Source organism: Corvus cornix, chromosome 1 (genome assembly GCF_000738735.6).
Source record: "Corvus cornix cornix isolate S_Up_H32 chromosome 1, ASM73873v5, whole genome shotgun sequence".
Lineage (NCBI taxonomy): Eukaryota > Metazoa > Chordata > Aves > Passeriformes > Corvidae > Corvus > Corvus cornix.
Window position 1 is genome coordinate 48,432,211 of NC_046332.1, and position 25,802 is coordinate 48,458,012.

Here is a 25,802-nt window from a genome sequence, read left to right on the forward strand (position 1 = left end):
GGCTGGCAGCCCCATAGGAAAGGGGCCGATTGCCTGCCTCGTTCCCCCTGAGCTGAGGCACGAAGATCCCTCAGGCAGGGGAGGAGCAGGCTCTTGGCTCCTCAGCGAGAGGGAAGGAGTCTGGTCCCCCAGCACCATGGTAGAAATGTCTAATGAGATACAACAGAGGGATAGATATGCATACTCAGGGACTTTTCTACACAAACATAATTTAAGGAAAGCCAAATATTTATTTTAAATGGCTGTGCCATATGCTGATGAAATGCTAATCTGCACAGAAAAAAACACACTGTAAATAAACTCCCCAGAAGCACCTCACATTCACTGAGCTTCATCTTTCTGAGCAAACTAACTAATAGAAAATAAAATCAACACCATCCATTATAGACTCTCTTCCATAAGAAATTCAGGCAAACTTAGGATGACATGGGCCAGTGCTTTTCAGACCATCATCTGTAGCCCACGGAAGCACCTATTAAGGGTCTGCAAAAGGTATTTAAGAAAAACAAACTTGCTCTATTTAATTCACAATACAGAGATCTTCAGCCTCAGTACAAAAAATGATAGGGGGCTGCAAATCAAAAGCAACTGAAAAATACTACTGTCTGCTTTAAGGTTGGGAACTAGGAGTCAGAGGGACAGTTCTGTCTCCTCCACTGATCCCAGGACCCTTCCACCTCCCTCCCCATCCTTCTACCATCTCAATTCCCCATAAGCATTTGGAGCATCTCTTCTCGCACACCCAAATGCTACTACCCAGCACAACAAAGCCCCAGGACCCTACAGAAACACACCACTATTAACACTGCCTTGTTCTTCTCACCCTCCAAACACAACTCCAGTCCCACCACATGCCAAAGTTTGAAGACATTTCAAGATGGGCAGCAACCTTTTTGGAAGTCCAATTTGATTATCTAAAAGGCAGCTTTTGTAGCAGCAGTAACAAATTGGCCCCTGGACATTGGTGTGTTTTGAAGCAGCAAGGCTGGGTGATGAAATCTGTCGGCAGTGCCTGCAATTGGCTTCCTTTGAGCCACTTCTGCCCTCTCACATACATTCTCCTCACTGGTGACACACAGACCCACACCCCTATGGATATGCACATTGCGGTGTTGTCGGCATCTCCTGGAGGGTATTCCCTTTTCCTTTTGCTTGTATTTATACACCCTGTGCAGAGTTGCTATGGTTTCTGCTCCCGCCAGTCCGATTGGTATTCAGCGCGGTTCCTCTCACCTTCACCATTTGGGTGACCTTTCCTTCACAGGGAAGAGCTCATGCCATCAGCCGTTCAGTCAGATGTCACACAGCATGCCGCACCAGAACATCAACCGCCAAGCAGAAGAGGGCTCTGTGGAACCAAATCATCTGCAAAGGCTGTCTGAGAGGCAGATAAACAATGGTAATTATTTCAAAACAAATTGGAAACAGAAAGCACAGCCCAGCAGTGCAACTGCTAGACAAAAAAGAGAGCCACGAAAAGAAGAAATTGCAGCTCTCAGCTCTCTTGACTACTCTTGTAGCTTCCTCTAGGCAAGTACTTTTTTACCTTTCTTGCTCTCCAAAGTCAAGTTCAAAAAACTCTCAATTCCAAGACATTTTCTTTTACCTCAGTTAAACAACATATGCAAGGGGCTGCTTACAAATGAGAGCAACACAGTTGGAAACTGGCAGTAAGAATTTCTCTCTTTGCCAAACAAATATTCTAAGTATTATATTTGAGTTTGCAAAAGCTACCCTGCTTACTGTACAGCCAGACAGTCAGGCAGGATGCACGATGAGTTTCTCCAAAAGTAAGCATCCTGGGAATGGGTTCAGCTGCTTCATGTACCAACCAGATCATGGGATCTCCACAATCCTAACCCAGCCACTGAACAAATACCCCATGGCTTCCTCCTAACTCTGAGAAAACTGTTCCTACTGCAGCAAAGAAACCACAAATACACAAAAGCCAGGAAACAGAGCTTGGACACGATACAACCCTAACTCTGCCTGTGCAGTAGGAATGGGAATATCCCCACACTTTGACTCTTCATAACAAAGCCAGAACTTTCCTTGTGGCACCTCCTTGGCTGCTGAGGTAAGTTTTCTTGCATTGGGCAACCAGGCTAGCCAAGACATTTCATCCATCTGCTTTTAATGCTAGTTGGGGCCTTCTAAAGAAGATGAAAATTGCCTGAATGTTTCCAAGACACCTACATGCAGACATGTGTAGAAGCATGGCACTTTAGCTGAACAAAAGGCAGCTCTGTACTGCACAAAAGAAACTCCTCTATTAGAGGTACTGAAGCACCATGTATGCGGTAAGTGGGTCACAAGAACAGGTCACAACCAGCACACAAAACCAGGCAGGCTCAGAAGGCAGAGAGGGTCAAATGTCCCTGTGCTGTGGGATGCAGGACCACCACTTGCTTCTGCAGCTCTGCTAGCTGTGGCACATGTGGTAGCTGGGCTCTGAACACGGGTGACTGAGGGATTGGCAGTAACAGCCAAGCTTTTGCACAGAGCTCCAGTGAAACACTTAACAGGGGCAGGGAAATGACCATGTGAGACATCCTCTGAACTGCACCATCCCCTTGCCTTTGCTACCACTAGCATGGGTGGCTTTATGCAGTCTGCTTTATTCTATCAGAGCATGACTGAGATTACTCCTGTCCATCTTGGCTCCACTCTGCACCACAATGCTGCCTGGTGGGCTGCTGCCGTGATGCTGACACCCACTTTACACCAGCATGTAGCTTTAGCACTCCCAGGCTCCCTGCCTGCTCCCCAGCAGCACAGTGTCACCTGCATGTTCATCATGCACTTATCTGTCACTAAAGCTCTGAAAAAACATCTCAATACACAATCTGATTCAGGGTGGCTTCTTCCAATAACAGACCAAGAAAAGATCACTATTTCTTTGTCTCCTTCCACCTCCTCATGCCTGGATTGTACCATGAAGTCTTTGCTCATTTGATGGAGGAGTTCTTTACAGCACAGAAGCTCTTTCATCTTCCCCATGATCAGAACAAGTCAGTGCACCTTTGCTATTCCAGTCTCTTTTAAACTGGGGTGAGCTGAACTTTCTATGCAAGGATTTGACCTCTTCTGAATTCCCCTGATCAGCATTTCCCTTGCTCACTCTTTCATGTTTGAGGCATTATGAAACACTGGAAACTCCATTCTTTCATAAGGAAGTTAGTGAGAAAATTCAAATAATCAACTCAGTCCCAGGAGACACGGGGTCTCTTTCCAAGTTTGAAAGCTCCTTCCTAATAGAAGTTTTGCTCTTGAAAGTCTCCTGGTTAGCAGGTAGCTGATGATACAGCTTCTCTGGAGCCTGATTATACTTTCAGCCTGGGGGCAAGTAATAAAAAAGGCTGCCTGGCTCTCTGAGGTCTGAATCAGGTGCTAACACTGAACATCTGCTGGGGCGTCCCCTCTCCTCTCCCCCACCCTCCTTCCATTTGCTGGGCATTGGAGTGTTCTCCCACTTTATAGCTTGTAGCAACAAAAGGCCAATTTAGAGAGAGAGCATTGCTGGCAGCTTCATCCAAAACCCCAGACTCTGCTTTAACTGCTCTCCATCCAGGACTTTGGTGAGTCCAAAAGCACCATGACACGCTGAAGAGATTTGCATTGTATGGCAGCCTTTGGAAGCAGTTAACAGCAAAGCACTCACAGCCCCACTCAAGTGAGACAGACAGACTCTATGCGCACATTTATTACTTCATACAACCAGATTGCATATTGTACAAAAATTAACAGTGCCACCCAAGAGGGCCTTCACAGATGTTTAGAAAACATGTAAACACAGCTTTAAAACATGTTTTTGATGTAATCTAGGTACAACTACTGAACACCACCTATTGTGTGTGTGTACCCCCGCGTGTGTGGAGCATCTCCATACACAAAGAGGTGCAGGCTGAACGCAGTGTCACAGCAGGCTGTGACATGCTTGTACAGTGCTCTCTAAGGAGTCCAATATCCTTACACAAGGGTTTCTACCAGTGGGACGTGAACTGGTCTTACTTTGAGCAGTAAGCTCATCCTTTGGGCCTTGAGCTGCTGCCACTGTTGGCTGCACTTCCTTCCTGGGTTGCTCCTAGCTGCATCCAATGCTGGCTCCCCCAGAGTTAATAACCCAGTCTCCAAGCCCACCTATGTGAGTGTGCCAGCATGACTTGGTAAAGATGAAAGTGTCAGCACACAAGGACAGCTCCCTTTCCTGAAAGGTCTCAGCAGGGAAGGGATGGTCTCAGTCTTCTGGGGTGCCTGATCTAGCAGGGCTCCAGTCATGGCAGTAATGCTGGGGCACAACCACCACAAACATCTACTGCCTGAAAACTTTTCACTTTTCTGTTCTGCAGTTGTAAAGGATGAATGGACCTGTACAGTAAAAACATTTCTGGGGTAGAAACCATGACCTTTAGAGAATAAGACTGCAGCACCTGAATAATTCCTACTAAAGGAAATGCCCAGTACAGTGAATTTTGCTTAACAGCCAAGAGGGAAGTTTAATGCCTTAAGGTAGAAGGTTCATCAAAGACTGACATTTTCATCAAGTGCTGTGCTTTCATCAGTAGGAAGGTCACTGCTGCTTGCAATGTGAAACTGAGCAAACTGGTACTTAGACCCTACTAAGCAGCAACTGCTGAATCCCAGTACTGCTCTTGGGCAGCTGAGTAGGGTTGTTACTGGCATTCATGTCAACTCCCTTCTACATCTTGGTTGTGTAGATTAAGCCCCTTGGGCAGCAGTGGCCTCTTTAGTGAGTGACCCTGTAGTGCTGATCTGGCACCGGCCACAAAAGATTTGTGTAGCTTTACTAATTTCTACTGCAGTTAAAACAAACAAAGAACAACTGCAGCAGCCTACAGCTTCAATAAGGAAGAAATTACAGTCCATAACAATATTTTCAGAGCTTTCTCTCTAAAAAGATCCAGTTATTCCCCAGGAGGAATCATAGAATCATTAAGGTTGGAAAAGACCTCTCAGATCATCACATCTGACCATTAACCCAGCACTAACACGTTCACTGCTAAACCATGTCCCCAAGTGCCACATCTATACATTTTTTAAACACTTCAAGGGATGATGATTTTACCACTTCCCTGACCAAAATAAGTATGTGATTTTGCCTTAGTGGTTACCATGTCACAGCCCAAGAGACCAGTGTGCTGAATTACTGACATTATTGGGAACTTCCAAGAACTAACAAAAAGGAGCAAATAAGAACATATTCCCATTGAAGAGGAGGTGCCGTGTTTCTTACTCCAGTTCATCACATCTGTCTATGCCACTAGGAGTCTCAGCAGAGAGCTGAAGGGTTGAATACCTACCAAGCTGCACGGCCATTCACATCCACCACGATACTTATGCCCTAGATCACAACATCACCAAAAACTTGAGAGCTTGCATATTTCTCTGTAAATCTTGTCATTTGACCACTCCTTCACATTTCCACAGGAAACCTTCATATGCCAGACTCACAGGCTGAGTCTGTGAAAAGCTCATATAGTCAGTGTTACAGGTATACTCTAGAGAGAATGTTAGTTTAGAACTCAACCCTTCTCATCACTGGACTTGTATGAGAGAAGGGAAGAAACAGTTAAAACATAAATAAGATCATACAGATTATTTTCTAAATATTACTAAACCAGTAATAATTATACACTTTTAAGAAATCCTCACCAAAAAAAATTAACCATGAACAGTTCTACAACATAAACAGGTACAAGTCCCATTGCCTAGTAATGCTAGGAAAAAGTTCATATCTAATCAGAAGTGGAAGTTCACAGCCACTTGTTTTAAGGACAGTTTTGTGTTTTAAATGCAGCCTTGATATTAGCATCTTTACTGTATTAAACTCTTAGTACTAAAATAATGATAGTAGTAACAATTACATTTAGATAGCACAGACAAAGCACAGGATGATATATAAGCATAAAAGTGCAAGTTATAACCTAAGTCAAAGTGCCTACTGGTCAAACAGGTTCAAACTATGTTCAGAGAACAAGCATAAACCGGACTGAGAACAATCCATGCCTTTTTCTTTCCCTCTCATTTCCATCAGAAGTCATTGCAAGTAACACTGATAACTCTGAACTGACATCAATTCCAAATGGGCGTTCATGAGAGGAGAGTCAGGCCCACATCTTGATGGAAAACTGATCCTCATTTCCTCTGTGTAATGCCAATTAGTCCACAAGCTTTGCTCCGAATATCCGAGCACAGAGAGAAAGAATAATAACTTGGATGCCACATTCAAGGGAGGCAGAAGCAGCACTTAAGAGCAGGGGGTACAGCAAGCCCTTGTCTGTTTCTCTGGAGTCACATCCCCCAGCTGATTTATTGACTCCAGCCATGAAAAAGGACTAGGAGGAAGTTAAGTAACACTGCTCTTCATTTGAAAAATAAAAAGCCTACCCTCAGAAGTATGATTTTTCCCTTCCTGTTTGTCTTATTTTTCTATTTCAGAGATAAAATATCTTTTACAATATCAGCTCATTATTGTGTTCATTCCCTTTAAAGGCAAAGAGCTTAAAAGATCCTGTCACCAGAAAGGGGTGGGATGAGGGCAGAGTCAGACCTTTTATTAAACCTTTAAAAAGATTTCTAACTCATTTTGCAAGTGAGAACAACAAAAACCATAAAACTCCAGCAAAGGAAAGCTGTCACTGAGATTAAGCAGATCCAAACTCCGCCATCCATTTTTCATACTTCTCCAGGTCTGCAGCAGAAACAGATTTGGAGATTTTCTTCAGAGCCAGCTCAAAGTCCCCCTTGGTAACCGGCATCTGAAGCTCTTCTTTAGAAAGTGCACGAATCTCTTCTGGAGTTAAGCCATTAATACGTCTTCTCATTGCCATTAAAGATGCATCCCTGGAAATACAGGACAATGCATGGGAGCTAATTGCTAGCAGAATGTGCTGTAAGCCTATGAATTTTGATTGTATACCCTTGCTAGAAACCACTGGCAGAACACTTAAGAGAGCATTTATTTACCATAGAAGATGCAGTTCACATCTTTCGTAGCTTCCATGTTCCCAGATCACTACATTAATTCAACATAAAGAATGCATTGGCACCAAAACCCATTTAAACATATGGTAAATGTGCAGAGATAATTAAAACTATAAAACTGAAAACCTTTTACAATGATTCATGGAGATGAAATTTTACAACTTTAGAGCAGGAAAGGGCAGGGTGGGAGACAAACCGCACTCAAAGACTTTTTTTTTTAAGTAGTCTGGATTTTTACACCCCGTTCCTTTTAGACTTCAACTTCCTCCCTGCAGTGCAGCCCCAAAGGACAGTCAGTGAGTGTTCAGAGTGCAGCCCAGCTCGCTGCCTGCTTGTCCATAGCACCTGGATCTGTGGAGGGCAGAGCAGGAGGCATCAGACACAGCACCACATGTGAGATGATGCATGCGTGCTGAGGCCATCGGTGCCTGTGGCTCCTCATGCTCTGCCTGCTCCACGACTCCTCCCCAGCTCAGATCCTGCCAGCCTGGCCCATTGGCATGAAAAACACTGCTCATTTTCTCACACTGTGGCCCACAGGCAGTCTGAAATTACATTTTCTCTTTCCCCAGGTTTTTCCCAGCAAGGCATAACACAAGCCTTAGGGAGAACAGGTAATTTCACTACTACATGACACACACCAAGTTTTCAAATCTGTGGAAGGACTTCACATTTTCAGAAAAGCAGCAGGGGGAAAAAAAAAAGATTCCCAAGCAATGCTCTTCTACAGGATCAATTTCTCTTGACAGGATTCTTAAGGGACACAGACTTCCTTCAGATAAGTTTCTTCATATACCTGTCCTTAACGAGAAAAGCCTTACTTGTCAAAAATGAAACAAATTGCGGGAACAGGATGGAAATAAATTAAATACTAATATTATAAACTATCTATATCACCCTTTCACCTAGGAGATTCAGGTAGACACCAAGACTGTGCTGCACTGGTGGCTGTCCAAACATCCAGCATATAGAGGTCCCAAAGAAGTATTCTGTGAAAGGAATTTTTTGGATTACAGAATTCTAGCTCCTAAACTAATGGGATTAAAAAAACCAATAACAATCTGCTTTGCACTACATTAACAAAAGCAGACAACTACAGTAAATGCAGCCAATTGTAACATGAGATTTGCTCAGATAATTTTTTTCACTTCAGATCCAAGAAAATCACATCTCACAGAAAGACTTCATGGTCTTTAGACCACTCCACATGACAGTAAAACATGAATACAGTAAATAGATTTGGGCCTCAAACACATACACTGTGAGCATGGCTTCAGCTGTAGTGGGTATTGCCTTTCATCATATAGTGCAAATGATGACTTTCCATGCAGTTCTATTTGCAAATTAAGGGCAATGAGATACCTGCAAACATTAGTGATGTCAGCACCAGAATAGCCTTCAATCTTCTCAGCAATTTCTTCAAGGCTGATATCAGGATCTAGTTCTACTTCCCGAAGATTAATCTTAAGTAGTTCTGCTCTGCCTTTTGCTAGAACATTAAAATACTTGCTTAAGGACTTGCAAGAGTTACATTATAAAAAGATATAAACACAACTTAGATTTTCAGTGACAAGTATGAAGAAAAGAGTTCAATGTAAGAAAAGAGAGAGAACAAGTCATAGTGAAGTGTGCAATCAAATACAGTGAAGAATTTGGTTAAATGCAGTATATTAAAACAGCATGGTCAAGAGGTATTTGTCAAAGTGATCTGTCATTAAAAAAATCTGTTATGTCTCAGGTGATAAAGCATTTGGTCACATATTACCCAAGAGCACAAGAGCACAATCCTACAAATGTCTGTTTCTTCTCACATCCCTTTGGATCCACTCTCTGTTCAAGGGTTTGACTGCATATAATTCATGCAGTTTCATTACAACAACTACAATAAGGATTCTATTAAAAGAGCTTCAGACAGCACAAACCCCTTAACAACTAAGGCTGAACTTCAAGCATATGTTTAAGTGGTTTATCCAGTTGGGACCCAAGGAATCTGCTGAAGCTTGATAGAAAACAGACACATTAATACAATAAACATATATTAATATATTTATGATACAAATGTCCCAGTATCTCACTTTCCTACCCAGATGCAGTACACACAGAGTGATAACCAGCTGTGTAAATGAGCACTTACGCCGTCAATTAACTATTTCTCTTGCAGAGGGCATGTGCATATGTGCATTTGGGTACATATGTTAAGCAGCCTAAGCTTGTAAGAGGGAATTCACATTTGACAGTTTAGGCCTCTGTGTTACTCTGCACAAGGGTGGTAAAGGAGAGGATGACTGGTTTCCTGGCTTTCACTGTACAGAAAAAATACACCAGCTCAGCATCTTTATCCTCAAGTGATCAATTTTTATGACCTGTAAAAAAAGACAACCACAACAGAAGAAGTAGCAGCAGGAAAGGCTAAATGTCTTAAAGAAATGTCCAATAAAACACATTATGTTTTACTTATTGATGTCCCTAATTATTTTTTTAAAACTTTTGGGGAAGGAGAAATACAAAAGAAAATAGAAAGCTCGTCTACAGCTGCAGGTTTTGTGTGCTTTGCAGAACTGTCAAGAGCACAGAGTTACCCATTACACACAACTGGCACTAGCTATAAAATGGGGATTTATTATTTAGAGAGCACAATGTACACACAGCATACCTGCAGAGAGTATCCTGCATCAGAGAACATTCTTCTAATTGTTGCTGTGGGGCTAAGCAAATCTGTGCAGCATTTTGAAAATAAAACACTACACAATATATGCTTGCATCAAATTCCATAATATACAGGTATATATATGCTATCAAAGCACTTATTCAGTTAAAATGCCTGACTACATCAAATCACACAGCACAGTTAAAAATGCATCACCCAGACTTGCCCAGAATAGCACAACATTCTTACTTGCAGAATATATACAACAGAACCTCAGACTGTAAATAAAACCAGATCACATCTCCTATGTTGTCCAGGGTATAATACACTGTGTTAAAAAACAATCTGGTTTAATTAGAAACAAGAGGAAGAGCTGATAGGATTTTAAACTAATTGGTCATAAAGACAGGCATCCTGTTAGGAGCTGTTACTGCCTGTAAGCTGCAAAGACAAGCTGTAGAACTATTAAGTGTCCTTAGACCTGCTAAACTCAATCACAGCTGCTGTCACCATGGACATGCATCTTGTTACCTTGAGTGCTCATGCAGGGAGATGAGGCATCCACTGCACCAAGAAGAAACGAACCTATGCAAACTTCAAGTGATAGGAATCTCAAAATTAATAGGACAGGTGAATGACAGCTAGGAAAGACAATACAAGCTGTGATGTCTTAGGGCAGGAAAGCAATCAGCCTGCTGCATTCTGAGTGACTGGAAGCACAGTAATAAACGCAAGCAAGCAGTGATTTGCAATGAACTAAGCCTCTAAGTGAAAATTCATGGATCCACTTCTTTGCATTTGTCTGCAAGGGCATGGAGTGCATTTGCAGTATTTGTGAACATGTCCAAAGGCTGCCTTTGATGATCACTCAAGGACTGACTGTTAAACATTTAAAATAATTCCAGGCTCATTAAAACTAACTCTCTTTCAAAATATAAGAACCCATCAATGGCTTGCATTGAAATGCCACAGCTCTTTGCTTTTAAGCCCCTGAGCAAGCAATATTTCTCTTTCTCTCACTCTCTTTAAAAATAAAGCAATCCAGACAAATGATTAACCCCTGAATTACACTGCTCATCATAAAACCATCAGGATTCCTCACAAACGCAACAGTCCTGCAGTAATCCTAAACTCATCTTGTAAAGAGAGGAAAGGAAAATGGTCTTATCAAACATACCTGTGGGCAAAGGTATATAAATCCTCTTCTCCAGTCTCCGTCGGAGAGCTTCGTCAATATCCCAGGGAAAATTTGTAGCAGATAATACCATAACCATCTTGGAAGGGTCATCATTTTCCAGAGCACCACCTACCCCTGCAAGCACAACAGTTCAGAGCAATTTTACTCCAGAGCTCTTATTGATTGAGATGCTTGCTGAGAAACACTGCACAGACAAACATAGCCTGGACAAAGCTAAACAACAGCTCTCTATAGTCCTGTGTCCCTTTCCAAACTTCCCATAGCTAGGTGTCACAAGACCATCATTATCACAGAGAGAGGGACAGTTCATTCTTTTGCTGAGTCAGGGGAGAGCTTTCTTTGACAGTGCAAATAACACAGCCATATGTGAGTATAGCCCTACTTGTCCCACTGACAGTGCTATCTCTGTCGAGTCTGGTCATAGAAGAAATAGGAGTCACTCAGCTTACTAAATGAGGACTGCAAAGAAACTAACATTTTGGATCAAAAGGTTTCCTGTCCTGAGCCTACCACACCAAATCTGGAAATCTGAGAACATTTTAAATAGCAGTTTATATACAGTAGTTTATACAGCAGTTTATAATAGCTGCAGTATAAAGGTGGTTATCAAACCTCTACACCATATACTACTCCTCAGATGGCCATGCTCATCATGTATCCCTGTACAAAACAGGTACTACATCTGACTTTAAAAGGTAATATTAGCCGCCACCATAGAATACAGCAAAAGCAGATCTCACGATGTGGTTCCACAGTTGGAAACTCTAGCAAAAGGCAGAATTTTGTTTAAACTGAATACAAATTAAATACCTGCATTAAACTGCACAAATTTCCATTATCTACTTCTCCTGGAGTCTGTGTCTCTTTAATATGGGTTTTCAAGTCACCCTAAAAATAGCCATTTTAGAAAAAATAAAGCAGAACACCCTTTTCAATTATCTGCTGTTGAACACTCAAAAAATACACTAATCTCAAGTTCTGCCTCATTTTTCCTCTATCCATAAAGCCAGGTTTTCCAGATGGCTCACGTTCTTACGCTCCCACCCGTAAAGAAACAGCATCCCAGCCCCAAACCCAGATCTAAGCCCTTGTTACCATCCATTTGCACGAGCAGCTCTGACTTGACTCTGCGACTGGCCTCGTGTTCATCAGACGTGCCTCTGCGGCTGCAGATGGAATCTATCTCGTCAATGAAGATTGTTGTTGGCGCATAAAACCGTGCCTTTATTCAAATGAAAACATCACTACTAAGGCTGCTCAGCAAGCACAGGCCCTCATCAGTGCACAACCCAGCCCTGCTAGACATACTACATACATATCTTCCTTGCCTGTCACAAGGGAGGAATTCAAGACATTGATTTATAAACTGTCTGTCATATGCTGAGGTTTACACACTTTAAATTGTACTCCTTGGGTACAATTGTTGGTTGGCTTTCCCCAGCAAATAGTATTGCAAAGGGGAAAAGAAACACTACCACAGTAGGAGTCTTCTTGACACAATACAGGCAGTTTTCATGTCCAGGTTTTGGGCTGGTGAGTATTAAGCATAAGTGACAGAAGCGAGCTCAGTGATCTCAAGAGAGAAGGGTTTTAGCTGTGAGTGTTACAGGAGTGCAGCGAGGCTCCCAGAGGTATAGTCCACATGGACATGTCCTTCACATACTGCAGCCACAGCTTCACTGAGAGGCTTGTGACCATCATTCAGAACAGAAACAGACCTAAAACATGTATTGCTTCCAGAATAACTGTTCCAAACCCCTTCCATTGTTATCCCATAACCAAACAAGTACTGAATTTCTGTTAAGGTCGCAATTCTCTATTTAGCCTGGAAAATGCTATCCTAAACACAGGTGACAAACCATTTCCTTCTTAGTCCTCAATAACATACCACATCTGGAAACACAAGGATTATGTTTTTCTAATTGGCTGAGGGGGTGTCAGTTCAATGAATTCCATGCTTCCAACATGCTACCGGAAGGACAGGAAACCAAGAATACTGTCCTTTCTCACCTTAATGAGCCCCAGATCTCACCATCAAGGACATACCATTTCAAATAAGAGGCGGACCAGCTTCTCAGACTCGCCTCTGTATTTAGACGTCAGTGTAGAGGAAGACACATTGAAGAATGTCGTCCCACATTCTGTAGCAACAGCTTTTGCTAGCATTGTTTTGCCAGTGCCAGGAGGACCAACCATCAGCACACCCTGAAACGTGAGAACAAAGGTAATGAATAACAAATTAAGAAAACTTTTCTATTGGTAGTCTACACAACATCTCAATATGAGCCAAGGTCTGGATTTAAATTAATAATATAATCCTGATCAGTGGAAAACAGAAGACAAGTATCCTGCTGTCGAGGACAGTGTGGAAGTGTTCTGCCATTTCTTCTTACCACTCCACTGGAGTCAGAACCACAAAAGCCAGTAACTTAAGCAGCACCTAACACCTAGGAAATGGACAAGAGACTTACAGCCTGTCTCAGAATCAAACAGAGTCTAGACTTGAACATAGGCTTTTCCCAGATCACAAGGGGCTGCACAGGCAGATGAAGACAGTAAATTCTTTTTTCGAAACAAAGGTCCCTTCATGAAGAAAGTTCCACAGAAACCAAAATACTTTCTCAGGAAGTTGTGTTCCCTCAGTAGAGCAATTTTCTACAGAAGAACATCTTCCCAAAACATTGTGACAATACCTTTGAATCTGGTTGATGTTTACATTTGCATGAGAGCATTCACTGAATACATCAGTTTGGTCTTTGCTTAATCTCCCTATCTCAATATTCCTATGAATACTGCATGCTACTGCATCTTAGCAATTCCTGGATGAAACACCATCCTCATCATGCTGTTGGATAACTGGACTGCACTGCTATTCCAATTTTACAGATAAGCAACTGTGGCTCATGTGCACTACTGCTTAGCCCCACAAAAGCCTAATCCGAACTTCCGATTTTTCAGAAAGCTTTAAACTAGAAACAATTGTTAAGTCCCAGGTTGGTATCCACATCATCAGACTATCTTTCCATCTGTGGTCTCTGAAAGAAAGGAGCACATATCTGAAGCTCAGCACATTTACCCATCATTACACAAACAGGTTTTTGTCTTTACACACAGTGCTCTCAGAACCCATGTTAAGATTGTATCACTGAGATGGGTTAATTGCTCTTGGTAATACTGCTAAATACAGCCATCTTTCAGCAGCAGCGCTGGAGAAGGACAAAACATCGGTCCATGTTCTGCACAGTACTAGAATAGGGTCCTGGGATTTTAAGCAAATCAGTGAAAATGTAATGATCAAGCAGCTTGGGGTTTTTTTCCCCTCCCAACTGCAAGATCTTATTACATGCTAACAAGAGTTTCCTAAAACTACTGTATTGCAAGGCTAATCAAATTAGCTAGAGTTAGAATTGCACATCATAATGTGCTTTGCAATTAATAACTTACATAAAATGCCAAGCAATAAAATATCTGTTAAATGCAAGCCATAGAGAAAATTAGATTTCATCTGTTCCTCACAAAAATTTACTTCAAAAAGCACAAAGAATGACATGGAAGAGATCTATAAAAACAAATCAACCGGGAATGCAATTATTCAAAAATGTACCATTCAAAAGCAATAGCCTCTCTGTACTTCATTTTCCATTAACTCTTAATACCTTTATTGCCATTTAATACTTAGCTAATGCAAGCTCAACATACATTCATCGGTAAATTAAGTCAGAAATGTTCACATGCCATCTCTACAGCTAACAGTCCAAAGTCACTCCTCAGGCTGCTCAAGGTTTCCCAAGCTCCAGAGCAGCAAGCATAAAAAGTAAATGGACTCTCTTTTCTCCCCATGAACACTCAAGACATTCAGATTTGAGATGCTGCACAGTTATACTGATATTAAAACAATTTTGCAAATACAGCCCTGGAGTGACTGGGTGAAAATTACTCAGCCAGTAATATGCAGGTCAGAGATGACTTAGTGTTCTCTCTGAGCTTCAAATGTGTTCATTTAATACTTTAAAAAAAGCTTCATCTCAATTTGAATCATATTCAAAGTATGTGTTTGATAAACTGTGTTTAGTGCAGGACCTGGTGATACCGGGAAGTAATGACATTTTTTGGATACTGGTTCAATTCTCCATTATTCTGGAAGGTCAAATCCTGGCTTCAGGTACACATGCTGTTCACCACCAAAATTGAAGCCTGTCGCTTTGCACCTCCTGCTAAGTATTACAGGAAGTGCTACCTTGCACATGATACTGGTGGCATTATACATGTGCATAACACAGGTGCAAAGCAGCCACACCAGGTGTAAAGCCAGGGGAAAAACAAGCTCTCTGGGGAGAGAGACAACAGAAATACCAGTTAAAAAAAAAAATATATATATATAACTTAAGTTCACAGCAAAACAAGATGTGCATGGCTGCAAACAGAAACACAGAGGATCAAGTTGCTCTTTCTGCAAACTAGGAGGCTGCCACTTACTATTTAAAATCCTTGACAAACACAAAGACTTCTTTATTCTTCCTCTAAGGCTCTGTTAATCCAAAGTATTCCAATAAGAAGCTGAAATGCACCGCAGGGAGTAAGTGTTTTGATGAAATCACTGCAGGGTTACTTCTTGTTGTTGTAACAATCACTAGCAGAGCAGTGGGAAGCACAGTGAGCAACCGGGCCTTCTTGGCACAAAACAGTTCAAAGAAACAGAAAGAGCAAACCCATGGACACTCAGAAACCCGTGGCTGCAACTACGTAGCACCTGTGTTGAATCAGGGAAGACAGCTGGCTCCTTCAGACAAGGCACCGTCCTCTGAATACAGGCACAAACTGTGAGGGCTGTCTTGGGAATTGTTCTCAGGGGAGTCTGAACATCCAAAACCAGCTCTGGCTGCCTTTTTCCCTGAATTATGTCCTGAATTCCTAGGCTCAACAAATGCCTGCTGCTACACTGATTACTGCAAGAAACAGCCTTCCCTTCAATACTTCTCATCCTTACAGCACAGTCAGAGGTCAACAGTAGGGAAAATACATGCTGTTCTGTGTGAAAAATAAATTCATGAGAGTTACAGCTTCACAAGTCACCAGGGAAAAGGCTAACAATGAAGACTCTTCATAGCCTTGTCAGAAATCAATTTGCATTTCAGACTGAAGAGAGGAAATAATAATAGAATTTTTTTTTCCATGTCTACAAGCACCTGGTTTTCAGAGGTGACATTGTGCAGTAGGAAAAGTAGTGTAACGCAAAGAGATGGAGATTGTAACTCTTTAAAGGACCAAGCTATTGCTCCTTTATCCATTACCACAACACTTGGAGACAAGGCCAGTGGCAATTTTCATGTTTTCTGCAGTCTGCTGAGATACCTGCCTTAAAGACAGATGGCCACTACATCCTCTATGCATGGTAACAGCTGAAAAAAAAGCAGAGCAGATCTTTACTCTATTAGAAGTTTTTGAGCACTAAACAGATGCGGCCCCCATGGTCTATACTAAGAGTATGGATCAACTTCCTCTAAGCCAAGAAGAAAAGAGAGAGATTCAGCTGTTCAAAATATACTAAAATTTCACCCTGCACATGTAACCCACAACATCTAGGCTCTGTCCAAGATGACAGCTCAGTTAACCTTAAGGTTAACCACAAGGCCACTGGTACTGACCACAAGCACTCTGAACTCCAAAGGCCCGATAGCCTGGGGCTAGGTTTGCACTAGGTTTGGGTTCCCTCCCCGCAACTCACTAAAACCTCCCTGAACAGCTCTCAAGCAGCAATCTCCCAGCTTCTGCTGGGTCTGACCTAAGTACAAGCCAGGGAAGCACAAGCACCAATCAGGGAAAGACGGGACAAGTGTTAGTAGAGCAAGATCCGACACATGCTGCTGAACCAGAGTACTAAATAGGAAACTACTCACGTACCAGCATTCCCCACACATGCCACCGCCTTCCACACTCAGAATAACAGACAATTTGCAATAGTCTCTTTTCCCCAGCAACCAAAAAGGCCTTGTGTTGTGACTAGTTATTCCCCAAACAAGTGTCAATCCATCCCACATCAGAAGCAAGATAATTTTGTTTGCTGTTTACAGAAATGCCTGCCAAACTCCTCCCTCCTCTTCCTTCTTAGCTCTAAGCAAGGCCCAGATTGGACTCACTTCTGGTCAATCAGCCTAGTTCAGTCCTATATCCTTCCTATTGCCCCGCTTGCAACTCCTTCTTCTACTCTGAACTTCTCACTCCAGCTGCAACTATACCCAGCTGCAAATGTAACTGCAAAGTTAAATCACCAGACTGGCCTCCTCTTTCCTTGCTTCCTTGTACCATCCAGGCTGCAGCTTGCAGTCTGAGCAAGAGACAGTTGAAACATTTGGAACAGAACAGTCCAAGGACTGCTTTCTTCTGGGAATTGATGACAACTGGCCACCATAATCCTATGCAGAGCTGTCTATTAAGCATTTCTGCTTCAGTCAATATAACCTGCATGCTCACATCTACAGACTGACATATAGGAAGTATTATAATATTGACAAGCTGCGAGTAAATAAACCAAAAATACTGTTTACTGTAAGGGCCACATACACTTCCAGCTTTTTTTTTCAGTGCCTTTTACATGAATCATTATAAGAGGATTCAATGAACAAATTCATGATCTCTCCCATTTACCTTTTTAGCTTTCTGCTGCAGGCATCCACACATCACAGCAGGAGACACACACAGCATGCCATTTACTACAACACCACATAAATTCTCACCTTCCAAGGTCTTCTGATCCCTTTGAAAAAATCAGGCATCCACATTGGAAGAACAACAGCTTCTCTTAATAATTTCTTGGCTTCTTCCAAATCCGCGATGTCATCCCTGTGCAAGATGAAGAAACTTGTACAAAATTCTCATACAACTGTATTTCTTCTATTTTTATACAAGAAAAATAGAAAAGCTTTTCACTTAGTAGCATTTCTTTTTGCATGCAAGCATATGCCTCATGAGAGCACTCCTATAATACTGCGACCTAAAATTGAATCCACTTCTGGAAGACAGGGAAAAAATTATTTTCAACTCAAGTTACCCAGAGCTGCTTAATTAAAAATTGTTTTGGACAATGTGAAGACCAAAGCAGTATCTTTAAAGATCTCTGGAGCATATGCTCATTTCAGCAGTACCTGTAATGGATGTACTACACATATTATCAATTAGCAACAAAAGCCTAACTTTAATCAAATTAATAAACTGTTAAAGCAAAATATCTCATTTTTGCCTATTTGTAGAAGATTATGTTGTCTCCCTATTTTAGGAGTTTGAAGACGGGTAATTTTGCTCCTTTCCCACACTAGCAAAAACACTTGAGTTGAGAAAATCCTCATACCAATGAATGCTTGGATTCCTTGATACAATGTCTCTTTCAAGAGCTTCGATCAGGTCTTTGTCGTAACCTGCTCCATCAAATTTTGGAATTTCCCCATCACCAAATTCCTGGGGTATTTTCTTTCCCTAGAAGTGAAAATCATACAAGCTCATAAGAACATTACACAACTGAGACACTTCCTCGCCAACCAAAGGCATGAATGCAGGAACAGCCTCACAAAGGTGGCTGTGTCACGACTTAAAGCTACGTTAAGTCCTAGCTGAAGAGCAGAGCATCCAAAGATTTTGAAGATGCTACACTTGCCACCCTACCTGTCAGAAGTAAACACCTGATACTATCATCACCAAAAAGAACAGGGAAGCTGCCACACACACTGTCTTTGATGGAGGAAAACCAAGATTCTCTCCCCTTGTTTCATTAAAGCCTTCCTGCCCAGCAATACCTGCTCTCCTCAACTACAAACTATCTATGTCTTGCCTCTCATTGGCAGGCCAGCTCCATAAACAATTAAAATGCTTTTAAAAGGTCATATTTATTTAAGGACTGCACAAAAGCCCTAAAGAAGCCCTGAAGACACCCAGGCTTCTCAGACTACAGTCATTTTTGCAGGACACCAGTGCTACTTCAGTGACCAAGCCACACTCAGCCTCTGCCTCAAATGGCCCAGAGTTTCTGGTTAATACTTCCACAGTGCCGTTCAGCTTATGGGGGTGAAGTAACATTTTCCCTTTGAAGCATCAGGGCTCACACTTCTCCCCTCTCAGTTCTGAAGGAAATCGCTTCCCTCCCAGCGTTCGGGGTGCCTGAAAAGCAGCTGCACTAGTTCAACAGAGGTGGCTGAGTAGGGAGCTACTTTAGGACTCTTAACTCAGCTTCTAAACGCTATCAGCAGCAAGTTAAAGAATCCCAGCTGGCTCGACAAAAGCATCCTAGACGAAGGCGGGCTGCGAGGCAGCTGGAGACACACAAATAACCTCGCAGTGGAAAAACAAAAAGGTAGCAATTACACCCCTCCCAGTTGCCGTTTGCCCACGACGACTGTGAGGGAGTAGTTTATCTTCCCACTACTTTTATTTCTTGCTTCCAAGCGAACTCTTGAGTTGTTTAGTATTCCTAACTCAGCTTTTTGCAATGGAAACGAAGCTTAGAGTTGTGTCTAAGGAAAACCCTGGCGTAAAAACCTGTAATGGTCTGGTGTAAAAAAGAAACGGAGAAAGACGCCCTGTAGAGTTTTCAAGATTCCACTAGAGATAAAATGGAATCCAAATGTAATCATTGGGGGAAAAAAAAAAAAAGAAGAAGAAGGAAGAAGAAGAAGAAGGAAGAAGAAGAAGAAGAAGAAGAAGAAGAAGAAGAAGAAGAAGAAGAAGAAGAAGAAGAAGAAGAAGAAGGGAGAAGAAGAAGAAGAAGAAGAAGAAGAAGAAGGGAGAAGAAGAAGAAGAAGAAGAAGAAGGGAGAAGAAGAAGAAGGGAGAAGAAGAAGAAGAAGAAGAAGAAGAAGAAGAAGGGAGAAGAAGAAGAAGGAGAAGAAGAAAGAAGAAGAAGGAAGAAGAAAGAAGAAGAAGAAGAAAAAAAAAAACAGCACAATGAAATGAAAGGTATTTGCTGCCTGCTACATACTCCTCTTGTTCTGCAATGGACTGGCTTTCCTAGTAGAAAAATTTTTCTGCACATCACAAAACAATTGGGTTATGTTGTTGGGGTTGGGTTTTGTTTGGCTTTTTTCCTGAGTGAAACCAAGTTAAGGCAGGCCTTGAGGAGCAGGAGCAGGGAGGGCGGCTCGCTGCAGCACGCTGGGCCGCAGGCAGCCCCTCCAGCCCCCAGGCCCGGCCGGCAGATCGCGCACCGCCCGCTCGCCGCGCCCCTGACGCAGCTCAGCCGAGCGGAGCAAAACAGAAACCGAAGGGGGAAGGAGCGCCCGGGGCTGGGAGGGCGCGGCAGCCCCGGCACAGCCGCGGGGCGGCAGCACGGCCCCGATCCCGGCCCCGATCCCGGCCCCGGTGCCTGCTCCTGCGGGACGTGCAGTACCAGCGGCCGCTGCTTCTCCTGCCCCGGCGGCACGTCTCGCCAGCGGAAGGATGGAGAAGGGCGGCCAGCGGGGAGACGTGCTCTCAGCATCACCTCGGCTGTCATTGCAGTAACACTGATTCCCCCCCAGTTCCGGAATTAAACCAAGATTTAAAGTAGTTGTAGCTCTCACAAGTAATAAGATTTTTAATGCTGGTCCCAAATTGGTCCAACCTGCAATCCTCAGTCAGCAGGTAAGTGAGCATAGACTAGAAATGATTTTTTTAAAATGTCACCTGAAACTTAAGCAGCAGGAGTGAGCATGATTTTTCCAGTCATCTCTTCTTCGGGTATTACTTTCACAAAACAGCCTTAAATAAAGCTGTGATGGCTTCTCTCTAAGAAGGTATGCCAACAGATAGGTATACAGGGCTGCAAAAGACTACTCCCACCCTTGGCACCCCCATCACATAATTTCGGGAAACCAATATCTGCCTTAAACATTCAGAAACCTGCTGTGCTGTCAGGAAGAGCTATTAGACCTGCACTAACCCACTGGATCAAAAACCTTATTTCCAAAATTGATGTCATTTCTGCTCTTGTACTAAGTTTGTGTGTTAGTTTCAGCAGTTCGCTCCTCGGTGTGTCCACCACCCTGATACACTCACGTCATGCTTGTGCTCTCCCTTCATTTACCAAACCAAGTAAGTCTCCTTTTGCAGCATAAACTGAACATAATTACCCATTCACTTTGGCAACCCTTCTTTTTCTCTCCCTCCTAATGTTAACATATCTTTCTTGAGTGTGGTTGTACACAAAATACTCCAGCTGTTTTCTCACCAGATCCTCCTATAATGGCACAGATATCTCTTCTCTCTGCTGGTAACACCTCAACAAACTGGGCCTGCGATTTTGTTTACATTCACACCCACAGCATTATCATACTGCCCCCTTAAAGGCAACCTCAGGCAGCTAATCACAGAGAGTAACCCTGAGGGCTGTAACGACCAGCACCGGACCCTGAAGACACCTTGCTTTCCTGCAGGTTCTTCCCACTGCATACAAATGCAGGATAACAACTGCCACATGCACTCTCCACCCCTCGATGCCAAAGCCAAAGGTGGCACCTGACTGTGCCTCACCACGGCAGCCAGCCCTTCCCATCACCACTAGGAAAAGGTAATGTGCCAAATGGAAGTTCAACCTGATCCAGTTTCTGCTGATACATCCAAATCTGTCTTCTCCTCTACCGCTGAGCTTCCAGCTTCTAGCAGAAATTCTTTCCACAGTCTCCAAGTACACAGCCTGCTGCTCTGCGCCGCTGAACATTATCCCATTTCCATTACTCCAGCACAGAGTCACCCAGTTCTTCCCATACAACAGCCTCATTTGCCTTTTCTGGTGATGGTGCTTCCCACCTTGCTGTCATCAGCAAATTCAGTTAGTGCATGCCTCTTCTTTGTGCCAAATTAAATTGGCACAAAAATATTAATTTAAATATAAAACAAGAGTCAAAAATGATTTTCCAGTTGACTGCTACTTCTCCTTTCAGTACCACTTGTTTACTTTCCCCTTGCTGCCTAATCCCACTTTACAATTCCTCTACACCACACACTAGATTAACAAATTGCTTCCCATGTGGTTTCCAGGTAGATTAATTTCTTTCCATAAGACATTAACTAGAACTCTAAAGAAAGTCCTGGCAGAGGCAACACCTTTGCTTAAGAAACCATATTTCATTCTATTCCTCTTTTCAGTTAGTTCCAAGTCTTTAGCTTTTCATCCACTCTAAATTTGTTGTAAAACATAGTGTACTGTTCAGACAAAATTAACAACTCCAGTTGCCTGGATCACTTTTCCTTTCCCCTTCTCAATAGAGGCATTGTCAACACAACTCACCATTCACATGAGAGAGCAGCAGACCAAGTAAATTTTACTGTAAATCTGTGCTCCCAGCCCTGGAGACCAATTTCACCTACCAGTTCTTTCAGTGTTTTCAGATGGAGATTATGCAGCCTTCCAGTCCCGATGCATGGAGGTCTATGCTTTCACCTAAATGCAACTATCTCATCTCACTTCATCTCACATTTGGTGATACACAGGAGAATAAACATGCAAAAATAATTTAATTTTTTAAGTCATAGCTTCATTGATGTTAATATTCACTTCACTGATATGGCTGCGGAGCCTTTGGCTGTTTCATATCCTTCATAATATTTACTGTCCTTATCCACTGACAATCTAAAATAATCTAAAGAGTACTTCTAAATAAGCGTTCCAGTGCTTAGATACGGTATTATGCAATTTCTCAAAGACATACAGGTAGCATTCATGCTGCCTCTTTAAACTGAACTATTAAACAGAAGCTCCAGCAGAAGGTACCCTGAGAACAAGCCCAATAATTTCCAGTGGAACTAATAAAGAAGAAACACTTGAAAGCAGTATTTTAGAAAAAAAAAAGGACACATGAGGATTTAGTGGATAGACACCATCCAGTGAGTTTAGTTCAAAATTATTTTATATAGCACTAAAAAAGGTAATTTATTGGCATAGTCAGGTTAAAATTACTTATCCCAAGATGGCTACTGTCAGAATGAAAAGATGTTACGGTGCAGAGAGGAGAAACAGTGAAAGAAGATATTTATTTCAAGTGAGGCAAAACACTTCTAAAACATACATACTATACTTGTATTTACCTTAAAAAAAATGCATTACATTGTGGTATTATAGCCAGGACAGCATGCAACCCATTACACTGTAGTCAACTTCTTAGGAAATGGATAGTTCATTATATGTTCTAAGTAGTCCTATCCAAGCACCCAAACCCAAAAACTACAGAGCCGAAACACTTAGTAGGCGAAAAGATACCTGGTTACTTAATTTGAAGCTTCATTTTTGCCCTATCGTTCTTAAATGAACATGATGAGTTACCAAATCACTTTGATTTGACATACCAGGCTACAGAGGAAAGCTGCTTGATGGCTCAAACTCAGAAACGGAAGAACAAACATTTGTAAACTAAGAAAGGATAAAACTGAAAGGAAAAGTAAACCTGTTTTCATGCCTGTGTGCAAAATATAGGAAGTTGCATTAACTTCTTTCACTTCCCACACCTGGCTACTCCCTCTTTCATTCAAAATTTTTACCAAAAGCAAATCATGGATTCCTTACAAGAACCATTATATAGCATATGAGGATTTGTAACCTGGGGTGGTTTTCAGTTACATACCCCAGACAAAGGAGCTAGAATAACCACCAAGTAGCTAGACAAAGGGGAATACAAGAGCACATATGCTGGAATTTTTTGAGGAGCAGACATATTTTCCTTCTGCCACCTAGTGACCAATTTATTCAGATAAGAGCAGTGTTTAAAACGTACCATATTAAATGGAACCCCTTCATGACTTTCCTGCACCTCACAGCAGTAGTGCTGCTAATCACATTATTCCCAGAGACAAGTATTATACAAGTCATGTTGTTGTAGGCTCCTTATAGTAAAGCCCTATAATGCTCATCACCGGAAAGCTCGGAGAGCAGAGTTCACCCTCATTAGAGCTAAGACTTTGAAGGCTGCCTTACACAAGCACATCTGGTGAACCTGTCACACACCATGACTCCAATTCCCCATATAGCTGGCAAAACTTTAAATAATTTCACAGATCTCCACGAGATTTTTATAGCTAGCAGAAGGCACACTTGTTATTTTAAATCTTACTGATCCAGGGTAGAGAGATTTCTAAAATGCTTGATCTGTACAGTCACTCAGTGGCAGTGCTGAAAATGTGCCTGGCTCTACCTTCTGACGGTAATAAGGGCTGGGATTACTTAATAGTTTTCCTGTGTATCAGAAAACAATTTGTGATGGAAAAAGTGTATCTTTGAGTTATTCCTAAGCTATCAAGAATGGTAATAGGCCACGAAGGGACTAACCTTCCAAATCTATTTGGAAGGAAACTGGCCTAACTGTTTTCTCATTCATCTATCAAGATCTGTACAGTACTGTCTGCCCCCATAGGAAGGTGTGTCTTTTACCTTTGTCTGTCAGGAAAATAATGCCACTTCAGTACAGTCTCAACTTGTATAACTAATACCACAGCCCTTGGCTTCCTGGAACTAACTCCACAGTTAATTTTAAAAACACAAGTGTCTCAGAAACAGCGATTTGCACACTGACATTTTTTCCAGCCACAAAACAGTCCTGTCTTTGACATCACCACTTTATAGTGAATCACTGTTTCTCCTTTGCTTTCACTTCAGCACTGCTTCTTTTTCATGGATCTTCAGAAAAAAGTATCTCCAACTTAGACTAACTTAATGCATTGCTTTTAGTTTTAAAACAAAACAGTTCCAAGAAGCTTCTTTCTAAACACTATAATAAATACAAAACCCTTTTCATAAACCAAAGAAAATGGGAGTTGCTAAGAGTTTGCTTTTAATACATCTCCCTCATATTATTTCCAAATATATAACTTCAAATAATTTGGCACAGATTTACTTAGCATCAATGCATTTACAGAAGTGTTCTGGTCTCCTAGCCATGCCTAAATTATACTATGGTATGGCAGAGGCAGTGGTACTGTGGAACTTCATTCATAATGCTTAAAGTCTAGAGAAGGGCACTGGTCTCACTTTTGCACTTTTTACATTAATAGCTTTACAAAAGACCTGAATTGGATTCCTCTAAAGAAAAAAACCCACCAAACATGGAGGAAAATAAGAAGGGACTTTCTGCCTGAATGACAATTAGAGACAAGAGTCAAGCCTATGGTGTTCACTCAAAGAGTAAGAAGTGCTCAGCAACAGGAGGACACCATGCTTCCCTCCCTCAAAAAATCTCCCACCAAGACAGAGCAAACAGAACTTTTCTTAGCTTGGTGTAATTATTAATTAATATCACCACAATACATGCTTTAATCATGGGGGGAAAAAAAGCACTAAATTTTCCTGCATGGGATTATTGTGACTTTTTATCATCTGTATTAAATGACTAAGAGTGCTTCCCTTTGCCACCTGCTGCATCACAACACCTCCCTGCCAAGTCCTTTCCCACTTCTTACCTTGTCATCTCTTCCTCTAGCTCTGGATTCCCTTTCACGGCTGCCTGAAGGCTTCTCCCCCTTGGACACCACGTGTGCTCTGCCCGCGGGTCCACGGGGCTGCAGTCCTGGGGAGTCTTTCTTCAGGGATTTTCCATCTCGGCCGGGACGTTTTATCTGAGGTGGAGCCCTAAAAACAAGCAACCACAACAAAAACATGCTAGAAACAGTGAAAAAAGAGTAACATTGAGAAGGAAGGATTCTAATATTTCAGTAATTGCCTTAGTATATTATTACTAAAGCTGCCAAGACCCTAAGACTTATTTCCCTATATCTGCAAATCCAACACCATGTTTCTGGTTCTGTCTGACACCCAAAGTAAGAAGAAAAAGCACAAAAGAAAAAAATTAACATTATCAGATCAGTACTCCTAACCAATCTTACAACAAACCAACACCCATGTAACAAAAGAGGAAACAATTTAGTAAAAGTCTTCAAACTGAAGTTTCTTGTGACTCCAAACTAGGAGATTATATTAGGCTACATTCACATGCACAAATTCCAC

The 25,802-nt window shown here is 42.0% G+C and overlaps 1 protein-coding gene across 3 annotated transcripts in view; it reads right to left on the reverse strand.

Annotated features, from left to right (window-relative positions):
* Positions 1-25,802, reverse strand: part of KATNAL1 (katanin catalytic subunit A1 like 1) — a 53,722-nt gene that overhangs the window by 10,241 nt on the left and 17,679 nt on the right. For all 3 annotated transcript variants that reach the window (XM_039565974.1, XM_039565986.1, XM_039565982.1), the window contains exons 4-11: positions 25,259-25,427; positions 18,196-18,320; positions 17,585-17,690; positions 12,897-13,055; positions 11,946-12,072; positions 10,830-10,964; positions 8,368-8,494; positions 1,234-6,864 (exon numbers count right to left, since the gene is read on the reverse strand). In XM_039565974.1, the coding sequence (XP_039421908.1) occupies positions 6,666-6,864; positions 8,368-8,494; positions 10,830-10,964; positions 11,946-12,072; positions 12,897-13,055; positions 17,585-17,690; positions 18,196-18,320; positions 25,259-25,427 (1,147 nt within the window). In that variant the 3' untranslated portion in view covers positions 1,234-6,665. The remainder of the gene's footprint in view (positions 1-1,233; positions 6,865-8,367; positions 8,495-10,829; positions 10,965-11,945; positions 12,073-12,896; positions 13,056-17,584; positions 17,691-18,195; positions 18,321-25,258; positions 25,428-25,802) is intronic.